The sequence below is a fragment of the Mesocricetus auratus genome, unplaced genomic scaffold, assembly GCF_017639785.1.
Source record: "Mesocricetus auratus isolate SY011 unplaced genomic scaffold, BCM_Maur_2.0 Super-Scaffold_100009, whole genome shotgun sequence".
Lineage (NCBI taxonomy): Eukaryota > Metazoa > Chordata > Mammalia > Rodentia > Cricetidae > Mesocricetus > Mesocricetus auratus.
Window position 1 is genome coordinate 52,558,612 of NW_024429193.1, and position 15,283 is coordinate 52,573,894.

The 15,283-nt window shown below is 39.7% G+C and overlaps 1 protein-coding gene across 8 annotated transcripts in view; it reads right to left on the bottom strand.

Moving 5' to 3' along the window:
• Positions 1–15,283, bottom strand: part of Phtf1 (putative homeodomain transcription factor 1) — a 44,289-nt gene that overhangs the window by 24,621 nt on the left and 4,385 nt on the right. For 4 of the 8 annotated variants that reach the window (XM_040752118.1, XM_040752119.1, XM_040752121.1 and 1 more), the window contains exons 4-7: positions 10,386–10,475; positions 6,442–6,511; positions 5,096–5,254; positions 1,674–1,830 (exon numbers count right to left, since the gene is read on the bottom strand). In XM_040752118.1, coding sequence (XP_040608052.1) covers positions 1,674–1,830; positions 5,096–5,254; positions 6,442–6,511; positions 10,386–10,475 — 476 coding nt within the window. Of the gene's footprint in view, positions 1–1,673; positions 1,831–5,095; positions 5,255–6,441; positions 6,512–8,923; positions 8,960–10,385; positions 10,476–15,283 lie in introns of those variants that run through there. The other 4 variants (XM_013118097.3, XM_040752120.1, XM_005076552.4 and 1 more) reach the window with 2 other exon arrangements.

Below are 15,283 nucleotides of genomic sequence, written 5' to 3' on the forward strand. Positions count from 1 at the left end.
GTTCTAAAAGTAACATTGAATAAATGTGTTGAAATTCACTGAACCAAACAAATGTCAATGTCTTATTTATTAGTTACCTAGGTAAAGAAATCTAGAAATAGTCTGAGGAAAGAGAAAATAACTTTGAAAGATGACACTGAATCTACTAATAGAACTTCAACACTCCAAATCCCACACACATCGCACAACCAACTGAAGCCAAACAGAGTAGACATCTAAACAAGTAAAAAACCGGCTTGGGGTTGTTTTGTTTTGAGACAGGTCTTTATGATGTAAGTCAGATTGGCCTGGAACTCATTACACAGAGCAAACTGGTCTCAAACCTGAAGCAACCTTCCTGTTTCTGCTTTCCAGTTGCTAAGATATAGCATGTACCATGAGGACAGGTTTCAATTACACACTTTTGAAAAGGAGGTCAAAATGTTGGCAGTGTTAACCCAATATAATGAAATCCTTATCTATAGTAAATTTCCACAATTTCTTTAGGTTGTTTGAGATAGTGTTTCTTTCTCTGTGTAGTCTTAGCTGTTCTGGAGCTTGCTCTGTAGACCAGGCAAGCATCAAACTCACAAAGATCCACCTGCCTCTGCCTCCTGAGTGATAGGATTAAAGGTATGCACCACCACACACCACTGATGGGGATGTCTTTCTGTATATGTTTCTTTTATTGGTTGATGAATGAAATACTGACTTGCCAGTAGCCAGGCAAGAAGTACAGGTGAGACTAGGAGACTAGGAGAATTCTGGGGAGAGGAAGTAGAGAGACACCATATAGCCGCTGAAGGAGTAACATGCTGGAGCCTTATCCAGTAAGATAATACCATGTAGAAATTCATAGATTAATAGTTATGGGTTAATAATTAAGAGAGAGCTAGTCAATAAGCCTGAACCATCAGCAAAATAGTCTATAATTAGTATTAGCGTCAATGTGTTTATTTGGGGTTAAACAGCTGTGGAACCAGGTAGAACAGAATCACTGTCAACACACAACCACCAGTTGAATTTTAAAGAGAATGTTTCTCAGCCGGGTGGTGGTAGTGCAGGCCTTTGATCCCAGCACTCAGGAGGCAGAGGCAGGCAGGCGGACCTCTGAGTTTAAGGTCAATGAACTCTACTACAGCCCTGGCACAGAGAGAGAGAGAGGGGGGGAGGGGGAGGGGGAGGGGGAAGGGAGAGGAAGGATGGGGGAGAGGGGAGGCTGGGAGGCGGGGAGGCGGGGAGGCGGGGAGGCGGGGAGGCGGGGAGGCGGGGAGGCGGGGAGGCGGGGAGGCGGGGAGGCAGGGAGGCAGGGAGGCAGGGAGGACCAGACAGGACAGGACAGGACAAAGAGAGAGAATGCTTCTCACCCTTTCCCTCACCTCTTCTCTCTTTTCAGAAGATGGTGTAGACTGCACCCAGGGCCTCACACATGTTCATACTAGGAAAGTACCCTACACTGTATATATCTATACCCTAGTCAGAGAATGCTTTTTCAAAACCATTACTGAAAATAAATGTTAACAAATAGTAGTAATTTTCCTTTTAAACATACTGTACTGAATGAAAAAAAGTCACCTGAAACTAAAAAGTTAATTAGGCTTCTTAGCATGAAGGAAAAAATGAAATATCATTCATCTGTAAGTCAAATATGTAACACAAAGAAAACTCACCACTCCAGTCAACCTCTCCCTTACCTTCTTCTTCTATTCCCATTGTTTCCTGATGGCTTCGTTATCTGAGTGGATACAATCTGACAGTGGACAGTTCCCATTAGGAGCATAAGGCACAAAGGTCCAAGCACTTCACTCGCGTTCACAATAGGCATCATGAGATATAACACAATCGCTGTGACTGCAGAGGATTTAAAATGCAAAGCACTAAAAAGCACACTCCTGTAACTGCACACACTGCTTCAATAGCTATCATTTCTAAAGGACTAGTAAAGGTAAATAATTTCCTAGAATATCATGCACTTAGACATTAGCTGAATAAAAATTAAAGTCACAGATTGCTGGATAAGTGAAAAATAACCTACTAGAAATATTTTGGCAAACTTGTAGCATGATAATTCAGGCATCTCTAAAGCACTTCCATCACAAGATAACCAGATGCCACACACAACAGTTTTAGGTGTTTAAGATTTCTTTTTACTTAGGTGTAAACAGGAGAGTGAGAGACTGTGTCTGTGTCAGATCTCTGAAGCTGGAGTTATAGGTAGTTGTGAGCTGCCCAACATGAGTGCTGGGAACCAAACTGTGGTCCTCTGCAAGAGCAGCAAGTGCTCTTAGCTGTTGAGTCATCTCTCCAGCCTCCAAAGACTGAACTACTTATTCCACTCAAAGGAAAACTATTTCCCAATACCCAACGATATCTGGAAAGCAACTACCAAAGCTAGGATTTGAACCCAGGAATTAACTACTATGCTGTATTGCTTCATTGTATATATGCAATTTTCAAATAAAGATGAAAAATAGGGTGATATCAAAATTATCTATAGAACTTCCCACTACAATTGTATAGTTCTTCTAAACTTTAATGTATGGTAATTCTCATGTTTGTTGGGGCACTTATATTGGAAATCTATTCCATCCTGCCACAAGTTCAAAGAGCCTGACTCATATTGTCTTTAAGACATCCTCTAATGGCCACAGGATGTCCGGGCCTCAGTAGTGAATGGATCCTATCTAAATAACAACAGACCCAGGCCCAGGCGAGTTTACACTCATCATGAAGGCCAAGAGTATCAGGAGCTACGGTGTCAGGAGTGTCTTTAGGATTAAGGGAAGTAATTGCTATCTGCCCTTTATACATGATAAGAGAAGTCTTCTGCCATTGTCCCCACCTTTGGTTAGTTACTTAAGATGATACATGAATAAACTAGGTGCATTCAGTATTAACTGACACTGCCCTCCTGATATGATCTTATGTCTCTGTCTTTTCTTTAACGCCAATAGCTAGCCTTCCTTCATCCACATTCCTACACTAAGGAATGGATCTGGGGCTGTTTGGCTGGTCCCTATCGAAGCCCCAAAGACACCAGTCTGTGTTGTATGGCCCAGCAACGAAGGGCTAATACAAATAGCACCTCGACATATATTATTGAGTTAGTTGCTGGTGGAGACCAAGTTAGCACTAACCCAATCAATGAAGATCCTTGTTGGATCTTCAACAAATTCTGACCAAGGCTGAATTTCAAAGAGAATGAAAACCCCAACATAATAGCAGAGTATTCACCAACTACATCCCTGCTGATATGTAAATTTAGATTCTCTAGAAAGCAAGCACCATACATATACAAAATGGAATTTCATCCAGACATTTTTTCATTTCTTATTCTCTATTATTTCACCTCTACTCTTGCAGATGTGTCTCATGTTGGCTTTGCTTTGATTTGCATATTGCTCAATTAGGTTTCAGGCCTGCTACTTGTGTTTCTCCACTAAGTTTACTGTGAGGCATTCTTCAACATGCTCTTCAGCCACACCTCATACTTCCCCTCTTATTCCTGCATCTTTTCTTCATTCTCTCATCACCATCCTCTTTTTGCTTTTTAATCTTAACCCTCCATAGATTTAACAATTCATCCCTGCATCTGGAGGGGTGGGGAAAGAGGTCTTAACTAGAGGAGGTAATAGAACACACTGGTTCGTCATATGAACCAAGGGAGAGGGCTTAAAGGTTTGTGCAGTAGGGAGGTGAGGGGAAGACAGGAGAGAGGACCTGGTTATGGTGGTATAACCAATACTAAGTTTGCCTGTGCTCCAGTGGGTGGCCCCAGACCCAGCAATAAAGGCAGTAATGATTGGATGGTTCAGTGATTTTTAAGAACAATAAGAGAAAGACATGAAGTTGGAAGAGGTAAGCATTGGAGGGGACCCAGGGGAAGCTGAACAAAAGGAAAGATATGATCAAATTATATCAATATATATGTATGAAATTCTCAAATAAAAACATTTTGTAATATATATTATATATGGACAAGATTTAATTATGTAAAATTAAACACATATAACCATCTTGTTAGTATTCAATAGGCTTTAATTTTTGATAGATGGTAAAATTATATGTGTATATATACTCATCAAAGAATTATTTTAAAATAAATTTCTTTCTGACTTTTTTTCCTTTTCCTTGTTTTTTTTTATTCATTTATTTGGGTGGTTTGGGGGCGGTATTTTCTTTTGTGGGGAAGGGCTTACAACAGGGTCTCATCATGTAACTATAGTTGGCTTGGAACCAGGCTAGCCATCAATTCAGAGATTCACCTGTTCCGTCCTCCTGAGTGTTGGGATTAAAGGTATGGGCCACCATGCCAGGCTAAAAAAGATTTTTTAGATTATTTATTTTGTTATTTCATATGTATGAGTGTTTTGTCTACACGTATTTGCTACATTATGCCTGCTGCCAAGAGGTATGAATAATTTTGAGCTGACAGGTGGGTGATTGGAATTGAACCAGTACTCTTAACCACTGAGCCAACTCTCCATTCCGTCTTACTGATTTATTACCAGTAAATGTTTAGTTTATATGCTTATTTTATATAACTGTATATCCAGTGTGGTGACTAGTTTTACATCAACTTGACACAAGTGACAGTTATCTGAAAGGAAGGAACCTCAATTAAGAAAATGCCCCCATAAGATCCTGCTGTACGTTTTTTTTTTAATTAGTGATTGGTGGGGGAGGGCCCAGTCCATTGTGGATATTTCCATCCCTGGGCTGGTGGTCCTGGGTTCTATAAGAAAGCAAACTGAGTAAGTCATAGAGAGCAAGTCGGTAAGCAGCATCCTTCCATGCCCCTTCATCAGCTCCTGCCTCTGGGTTCCTGCTGAGTTCCTGTCCTGACTTCCTTCAATGACGGATTATAATGAGGACAAGTAAGCTAAAATAACCCTTTCCTCCCCAACTTGCTTTTGGTCATGGTGTACATCATAGCAATAGTCACTCTAACGAAGACATCCAGGGTGTCATAAAATTTTAAGGAAAAAGAATTGCAAGTGGGAAAGGTTTAAAGGCCTGCTTTCATTTCATTTTTAAATGAAAGGGTGAGAATACAGTAAACCTCTGTTAAGTATAGTAAAAGCAATCATCATATTTTATTCCATTCTTGAATTACCTTGCATGAGGTAAAGCAGCAGCAACCAAACAAAGATTCTGAGAGAGGTAACCTGAATCCACCAACTGCTGAACAACGGAAAAAACACCACTCGAACAAGCCCCTTCCGAGTGAGAGATGTCCATGGAATCTCAGGCTTGGCTTTGGCAAATGTTGAGCCTTTAAGCAGTTGATAAACAAAAAAAATTATTAAAATGCATAAGAAACATGCACTGTACTGATGGCCACTTGCCACCTTACATTAGAAATGTGGGCACGGGGTAAAAATTAGCACACGACCAGGTCAGTTAAGGTGCTGGCAAGACTTCTGAGATGTTCTTACCTCAGGCATAAGGACAGGTGCTAAAAACAAGTCAGGCTTACCTGAATGGCAAACAATACATTTTTCATAATGATACAACAGCAAATCTCCTAGTCATCTCCTTTTTGCCTTTACTAAAACCATGCTATTTACAAAACCACAAAGCATTAAAGCAAAAGAAGAAAGTGCAAAAACTTGGATGATAATAAAGAAATGTTACTTTTGGAAATAATTATGCCACAATACATGGAAGATACCTAAAACTATTCTATAGTATCAGAATGAAATAACAGTAACAAACTAGGTGAGGTGGGCTTCTTGCAATCCCAGTACTTGGGAAGCTGAGGTGGAAAGATTGTGCTTGAAGCTTTCAAAAGAGACAGAGAGAGAGAAGGGACAAAAGGAGGAAAAGAAGAGAGCTGAGAGAGGCAGGGAGAGAGGGAGGGAGAGCACTAGTTTGATTGCTATTGCTGTGACTCACTAGCCAACAGCAGCTTGGGGATGGAAGGGTTTACTTCCCCTTACTCCTTACAGTGCATCACTGAGGAAAGCTAAAACAGGGACTCAGAGGAGGAACCTGGAGGCAGGAGTACAGCTGAGGCCACAGAAGAACACTGCTTCCTGGCTTGCTCCCTTGGCTTGCTCAGCCTGCTTTCTTATACACCCAGGACCACCTACCCAGGATAGCATCTCTCATGTACTTAATTTCAACAAAAAAGAGCCGGGCGGGCGTTGGTGGCACACACTTTTAGTCCCAGCACTTGGGAGGCAGAGGCAGGCAGATCTCTGTGAGTTTGAGGCCAGCCTGGTCTACAGAGCAAGTTCTAGAACAGTCTCCAAAACAATACAGAGAAACCCTGTCTCAAAAAAGAAAAAAAAAAGAATTTAATCAAAAATACCCCCAAAGACATGCCCACAAGCCAATCTGATAGGGGGTAATTCCTCAATCGAGTTTCTTCTCAGGTGCTTCTAGTTTGTCAAGTTGGGACAGGGAAAAAAATGAAAAAGTGTAATATGTATTAAAAAAATCAATTTTCCAACTCACCTCTGATTAAGTCGACATCAATCAAGTCTGGCTTTATGTGACCCATTTTTTTTGGTTTGTTTTTGAAGCCCTACAATAAAACAAAACAGAAATGAATCAAGAAAAGGTTCTTCTAAGAGTAAAAGATAAACTGTCTTCTTTCTTTGGGCGTGGTGACTACCAAGCCAGTGAGGAGCATCTGAGGTGCTGCCACTGTCCCATCTTCTAATCTGAGTGCTCTTTACAGAGCCCCATTCCTTGGGGGAAACTCAAACTGTGGCCTATAATTACCTTCTATGCGTGCACATTGCCATCACTTTTTAATTTATCAAAGTACAGTGTACAGATTCAGAGCTTCATGGTACAAGAGTAAAGGCTGGAGATCTCCTTTACAAAATTTCCAAGCATCAATAATCAGAGGTGGTTTTTCTGATGCCTCAAAGAATTCTCCAAAATTCTCCTTGTTTGGGAATTACAGGCTGAAGGATTCTGGGTGAGAGTTTGCAGATTAAGCTAACGTATTTTATTGTCTTGATTTATAGTTAACCTTCACCTCCCCTGAAGATTCTCCAATACATTTTATTCAAGGTTAACATTTCAAGTTTCCTACCTAAGAGCAGTGTTGTATATTAAGGTAGGTGCTGGGGATGGAGGTCTAACTTTTCTACATACAAACTCTACCCAATTCCTATTTTCAGGTCCAGAGTTCATCTCTACCTCGGACAAAACCAGGTGCATCCAAGGTACCAGACTCTCAGGAAGCTGCTGGGAAAGCTGGCTATCCACTAAGCATTCTCCTGTGAGACTTGGATAATTCTGGAATTTATCATCTGCTAAGAGGTCTTATTTCTTAATATTGTGATGTATCCATTTGAGAAAATCCCTTTAAGTATCTACTTTATGTAATTTAACCATGAACATTTTTTCAAAGACTGAAAGAAAAAAATTTTCTGGGCCTTGGTCTTCTACCATTTCATATTAAAGTAGCTTAATCTGCAATGTTATTGTATGTTAATCCACTTATCTAAGATCAGTGTAAGAATTCTAGAGTCTTTGCTGCATCCTCAAGTTTCTAATAGTTCTAAAATTGGTCACTGTTGCTTCAAAGAAATGACATTTCCTATTTTGTCATTTCTAGAAGAAAAACTGAGAATTTGAAAGTCACAATAACCTTGCCATATAGTGTCTATTTATGAAATTATCTTTTTATTTTCTTTCTAACTTTTGGTTTGTCTAACTTGCTATTTTTTTTTTTTTTTTTTTTTTTTTTTTGGTTTTTCGAGACAGGGTTTCTCTGTGGCTTTGGAGGCTGTCCTGGAACTAGCTCTTGTAGATCAGGTTGGTCTCGAACTCACAGAGATCCGCCTGCCTCTGCCTCCCGAGTGCTGGGACTAAAGGCATGTGCTACCACCGCCTGGCTGTTATTAATCTTTTAAGAGATAAATTTTTAGGTAGAATGATAGCTCAGAGAACAAAGTGTTTGCCACTCAACTGTGAGGACTGATTCAGATCTCTAAAACCTATGGAAAGCCAGATGCGGAACACACTTGTATCCCCAACAGTCCTTTGGTGAGGAAGGGAGCATAGACACAGGAAGGGCCAGCTTACAGGCCAACTGCCTGGCAGACACATGATTAACAAGATACTTGAGGTTTTCCTCTGACCTCCACACACATGCTCTTCCAGGTAACCAGGCTTTAGTTCCCAGAACCCACATGGCAGCTAACAATCCAGGGAATCCAGTACTCTGAGGCTTCCAAGGACAGGCACTGCATGTATGTGGTTTATAGACATATGTGCAGGAATGAAAATCATTCACAGAATAAAACTTCAAAAGACAAAGAGATGAATTTTAATTTCATGCTCATCTAAAACTTGTAGGAGCTACTTCTTAATCAAGTTTTTAAATCAGATGTTTAACTACCAAAGTTAATGTAAAAGGTTAAGCAAGCCTAAGGACCTGAGTTTGAGTCTCCAGCTCTCACATAAAAGCTAGGCATGGCTGCAGGTGCCTGTAACCCCAGCATTAGGAGTGAGACAGATTCCAGAGAGCTCAGTAGCAAACCTACCTGGCCTATATAACAAGGTTCCAGTACAACGAGAGACCTTCTCTCAAGATGTTAAGTCAGAGAATGAAAGCAAGACATCTAAATTCCTGTTGGGGCCTCCTGATGCACACATGGACAGAGCATGCATAGACAGTCATATGCACATACCACACACATACAAAGTTAATATAAAAATCTCAAGGTTACAGTAATTTGCTATTTTTTACTCAAGACATAGAGGCAGTTATCTTTGGCTCTTTTTAACTAAATTGATGGAATCAAACAATTTCAAGTGAATTCTGCATTTCAATTCAGTAGTACATGTATGTATATATATATGTATATATATATATGCATGTGTGTATATATACATGCTTGTCTAACGCATCACACTGAAAATCAGAAATTACAATTTAAAAATAAAAATACTTTATTTTACTCTAATGGAAATAGACCTTGTAGCCATTTCATTTTCAGGAGCTTCAAGTCTTTGTTTTCTAGATTCTTTACCTGTTATGTTAGAGAAATAAGATTAGCATTAACAAGAGAATTATGTAACACTCACTCACTGACAGGAACATATTTATTTATCTGCTTAGTCAACAAATATTTAACATGCATCTTGCATGTTAAGCCATTCTACCTGAATAGATATAAAAAGTAAAAAGTGAGTCAGCCCAGGGTCCGTCTTCAAAGGATGTATAGTACAGAAGAGAAGATGGACAGTAAGTAAGGCAATGTATGAGGGTCTCTTGGGAACGAGCTCCTAACGCCCCTGTCAGTTTTCTTTCCTAAGGGGAAAGAAGTCATTAATAAATGCATCAAGCATGATCACCGCTCTTAAGGGAAATAAACAGCACACTGGGAAGACTCACACTTGGAATCCCAGCACTTAGAAAGATAACCATGACTTTGAAACTCACCTGAAGTGCCACATAGCAAAACTATTTCAAAATAAGATACAAGTTACCATACTTTAATATATGTTATACAGAAGGACCATAAAAACAAAAACAAAAAACCTATACCATCTTTTCAATGAAGGTCTTTCTGCTACACAATATGTATAAGAAGAACATGTGTCAGGCACTTTACATACACTTAAAATAGCTGTGAGACTGAAAACTTTGTTGTCCTTACTTTCTAGCTAAAAAAAAACTAGGGCCCAGGGATGCAAACCAAGTTAGTGGCAGTCTTAATCATTATACATCCTTCATCTTGCTATACGGAACTAAATGCATCCCACGGCAAAAGGGGTTTTTGTTGGAGAGCAAACAATATGGCTTGACCTTGAAAGCTTCAATGAGGAAACCCCGGGAGCTGTAAGTGATTTCCCTGTTGGTTACTCACAAACTCTATCCTCGCAGGGAATGACTGCAGGAGGGAAGTGGGACACTCCTACACTCATTGCTTGTGTGGCAGCCTACACCTGTGCTGAGTCCCCTCCCATAGTAAGGCCCTACAAAACTGATACAATGTCACAAGTTTGGAAGCTCCTTACAAAAACCCTGGGAACGTTACTACAACCAGGACAACACTCCTGACATACCACCTTAATGAAGGGACAAAACACTGAAAATAACTGCTGCAACATCAGTAGACTGTGTGTGTAACCAGGAATAAAAGCAGTTTAAGTGAAGCCCTTCAATTCCTCCCTATTTCCCAGTGTGTTGAATTTTCATTTTATTGTCACTAAAAGAATAAAACTACAATAAAGTCAGGCATAAAATGGGAAGTAACCTTTGACTTCCTAGGACACACTGTGCACACTGTAGTTTGAATCTGAGATGCTCCCCCATGGTTTATGTTGGACATTTTTTCACCTGCTAGTAGCAGTATTTAGGAAGGGTGTTAAAACTACAGGTGGGGCCTCAATGTCGTAAGTAGTCTCTAGTGATGTGCCATTGAAGGTTGTACCTGCTCCCAAGTTTCTTCCTTACTCTCTCTGCTTCCTGTCCACAAGGCGAGTCCTCTCCTCCTCATACTCCTGTTTCCATGATGTTGAACCTTACAAGGAGCCCAGAAAATGGAGCCAAAGGATCATGAGCAAAATAAATCATTCCTTTTTTGTTGCTTTATCAGAAATTATGTTAAAGAAATGAGAAAATAATAACAGAGGGCATGTTGTTGTGATATCTTATAATCTAACAAATAAAGATTGCCTGAAGATCAGAATGCAAAACTAGCCACAACCATAGAGGCCAGGCACTAGTGGCACACACCTTGAATCCTAGCAGCCACACTAGTTAGCCACAGAGGCCAGGCAGTGGGGATGCACGCCTTTAATCCCAGCACTCAGGAGACAGAAGCAGGCGGATGTCTGTGAGTTCAAGGCCACCCTGAGCTACATGAAATTGATCCAGTCTAAAAGAGAAACAGCACACACAAAGGTGACCTCAGCCCTTGGGATCCCAGCACTAAAGAGTAATATAAGGCAGGAAACAGGAGCTCAATGCAATCTGAGGTTTGTTGGAGAGCAGTGCAGTCTGAGGAGCAGTGCAGTCTGAGGATGCAGTCTGAGGACAGGATCGGCCTTTCAGTCTGAGCATTGGTAGAGGTGAGAGCTCTCTAGTGGCTGAACACTTGGCTTTTTTTTTTTTTTTTTTTTTTTGGTTTTTACAAGACAGGGTTTCTCTGTATTGTTTTGGAGGCTGTCCGTCCAACAGGCCTCGAATTCACAGAGATCCGCCTGCCTCTGCCTCCTGAGTGCTGGGATTAAAGGCGTGTGCCACCACTGCCCGGCAACACTTGGCTTTTCTGATCTTCGGCTTTAACCCCAATATCTGTCTCTGGGTTTTTATTTTTTTATTTTATTTTATTTTATTTATTTATTTATTTTGGTTTTTCGAGACAGGGTTTCTCTGTATTGTTTTGGAGGCTGTCCTGGAACTCACAGAGATCCGCCTGCCTCTGCCTCCCAAGTGCTGGGATTAAAGGCATGCGCCACCAACGCCCGGCTGGGTTTTTATTATTAAGACCAACTAGAATTTGTGCTACATGTTGTCAACAACAAAAAGCAATGACATAGAAAATATAGAAACATATGGACATGTATAACATACACATAACTCACATTTAAGAAGTGTGTGGGGGGAGAGTAATAGAAATATTTCTCAAGGAGAATGAAACCTGGGGCTCAAACTCAGGACTTCTGGCTAGCTAACAGGAGCCTTTATCTGCTGAGCCACCTTATGTCCTTTTTGAGTTTCTTTCCTCATGCCCTCTCATATTGCTTAGAGATCTGAAAGTAAATTTTTTTCTTCCAATTTTTCTACTAAATATATTCTGAACAATTTTTTCTTGTTCTTTTATGTATGTGAGCAAGTGTTCTATCACTGAGCAACATACAACCCTGTCCCACATTTTCATCTATAACATCTTTTGACTTTTTGATTATTTTTAAAGACTTTTTTAAGTTGGTAGATAAAACTTTATATTTATACATTGTTTTGACAGGTGTTCTAGTTTTAGAATGGATGGTAGATGTATGATAGGTGAGCCTTCTCCTTAATGGTGACAGGTAAACATGTTTTGAAGGATATAATATGGTCCCCAATTTAAGACTGTTCAATTTAAGTATTATCATCTTTACAACAGTGGGGTAGCAACAGGTCCTGCACAGAAGCCATACTTCAAATTTGAATTCTGATCTCTTCATACACTAACAACATGCGGCACAATGCTGTCTTGTGACAAGGGGTAGTAGCAGCTCCCAGTCACCATAACATCACCAGAGTAAACAGCCCACACCCTGCTATGGCCAGCATTGCTAAACTTGGCATTCAGGTTAGGTGCATTAACTTCTGACAGTATTTTTCAGTTTACAATAGTTCTGTAAAGAGCTATAATCTTTATTGTAGAATGAAACAGGTATTCGTTATTAGGTAATATGATTACCATTTTGTAGAACATTATATCCACTCAGATTTCTCAAGAATATATGAACAATAATCATCATGTTATTTGCTACATCTCTTGAGCTTAACCCAGTCTTGCATTTTTATAGTATCTAATTACTTAAACACAATAATTACTTTTTTCCCATTTGTTTAGTCAGTTTGAGTCAAGGCCAGTAGACTAAACTGGCTTCAAACTTGCAAACCTACTGCCTCAGCTTCCCTTCCAAGTACTGTTAATAGTCATGCACCATCAACCCACTAAAACAATGTTATTACTCCTCTGAGCTTCTTTTCTCTTCCCTTTTCCTTCAGTTTCAAACATTTTATGAACTTTATCCATTTATATTTACATATAGACGCATAGATTTACACTAACATACTAACTTCAAGTGAGCACACTGGACACGAACTGCAGAGGGTCAGCAACCACATCACTCTCCTGTATATTTATATCTTTCCTCTTCAGTTAATGTCTACAGAAATTGCACCCTCTTGTATCTGGTAGACAGCACAGAACTATTCAGTCTACTAAACAGCAAGCTTCAGTTGAATGGAATAAGGAAGGTCTGAGGGTGGTCTACTGCTACCATGCATATGCTTCCAGGGTCCTGTCTTCAGTTCTGTCTCACACAAGCACACTGACCTGATGAATCTAGTTAAGTCCTTCAGAAACTGAACACAAAGCTCTTTCTAGTTTCTTACTGGCTTTCCCTGCAGAAGCTACATGTTCTTCACTTCCATCTACTTCCCAACTTTGGAACTGCACTGATAGCTCTCGTCTAATGTAGCCTCCTCTACTGTTCTCGGATCTCAGAGCTAGGTGTGCATGAACCTGTGAGCAAGGCAATAAGCAGAAAGCAGTGTTCCTCAGAGTTCCTGCCTTGTGTTCCTGTCCTGACTTTCCTCAGTGATGATCTGGAAGTATAAGCCCAAATAAACTTTTTTCTCCACATGTTGCTTTTGGTCAGTATTTTTATCACAAGAGAAAGAAAACTAGGATGGTCATCTTTCTTAAAATCGAATTTATAGCAAAGCATAGTTGGCTTACATCTGCCCCATCACTGACAAGGCTGAGGAAAGAGGATTGTGAATTCAAAAGTAGCTGAAACTACCTAGAGAGCCCCGTTCCTGCCTGGGTTATAAAATAAGGTTCTGTCTCAAAAGGTGAAAATCATTCTATTAATGTGGTAAGGAGGGGCTAGAGAGAGAGAGAACTTGGTGGTTAGGAGCACACAGTTCTCTAAGAGGACCCAGTTTCCAACACCCACATAGTGGCCCACAACCACCTGTAACTCCAGTTCCGAGGGATCCAATGCCTTATTCTGACCTTCATGGGCACCAGGCACACATTTTTACACATACATATATGTGAACAAAACACCCACACACATAAAAATAAATCTAAAAATTTTTAATTAAACAGAGATAAGTATTTATTTCTAGATTTTTCTTTTCTATCCCATCAATTTATCAATCATGTAAATACAATACTATTTCCCTATTTTGTTTACTACAATTCCATGCTAAATTTTAAGATCATATTATAAAAGCTTTCCAACTCTGACTTTTTAAAATTTTTAATATTCCACATTCTTTGCAATGCATACTAATATGAGAGCTAGCTTATTAGTTCCACCCCCCAAGGCATATTATTAAGTACACTGGGACATAACTGACTTTTAAACAATATTGAATCTTCTAGATCATGAATGAGGTATGTTGCTCTGGAACATCTCTGAAAAACATCATGCAGTTTTGGCACACAAGTCTTACACTTTCTATGCAAAATTCTTACCTAAGAATTTTTTATCAGGCGTTGGTGGCACACCCTTTTAATCCCAGTACTCAAGAGGCAGACGCAGGAGGATCTCTGTGAGTCCCAGGCCAGCCTGGTCTACAGATCGAGTTCAAGTTCCAGGACAATCTCCAAAACAATTCAGAGAAACCCTGTCTCGAAGAAAAAAAAAAAAAAAGAATTTTTATCTTTTATACTGTACTAATTAGATTTAAGATTTGCTTATTTCTGTGCATGTGTGTGAGTGTATGTCCTTGTATAAAAACCTGTAGCCAGAAGAGAACTTGAGATCCCTCAGAATTAGAGTTAGTCACTGATTACTGAACTTGTCATGTGAGTGCTAAGAATCCTAACTCTAGGTCTTCCTGACTGTGCAAAAAGCACACTTAAGTGCTGAGTCATCTCTCCAGCTCACAGCCTTTGGTTTTTCTGATACAGGATCTTACTGTCTGCAGCACAAGCTGGCCTTGAACTCAGGGCAATCCTCCTGCCTTTGCCTCTCAAATGCTGGGATCCTTTCTTAATTTTACTTGCAGTTTTGTGTACAAACCTTATAGTCAAAGACCTTTGCCAAACTTACCTGTTAGTAATTTTTATAGGTTCCCCAGAATTTTCTAACTATGTGATTAGGTCAACATAAATAAAGACAATTTCCATTTCTACCCTATTTTGCTGCCTTTCCATTCTCTTACTTGCCTTATAGGATCCATGATTAGATAAAAAGCAGGGAAATCTGGTATTCGTGGGTTTTTTCTTGACTATGGGGAAAAAAGTTTTCATCCTTTAAGGATGACATTTGCTGTAGGCTTTTTTCTAGCATTTAATTCGTTAAGTGACCTACCTTCAATTCTTACCTTATCATTATAAATTTTACAAATGCACAGAATTTTGTCAAGTACTTTTACTGTGTCTGCTAAGATCATATGGTTTGGATCTTTATTCTGTGAGTAACAATAATTTATTTTCAAATGTTAAAATCAGTGTTACTCACAAAACCTAGGAGGTAAAGGCGGGAGTATTAATGCAAATGTGAGGCAAAGCTGGTCAAATTATCTAGTTCCAGAACAGCCAGGGCTATAGTAAGACCCTCTCTAAAACCCCCCTAAAAGAAAAAGATACAT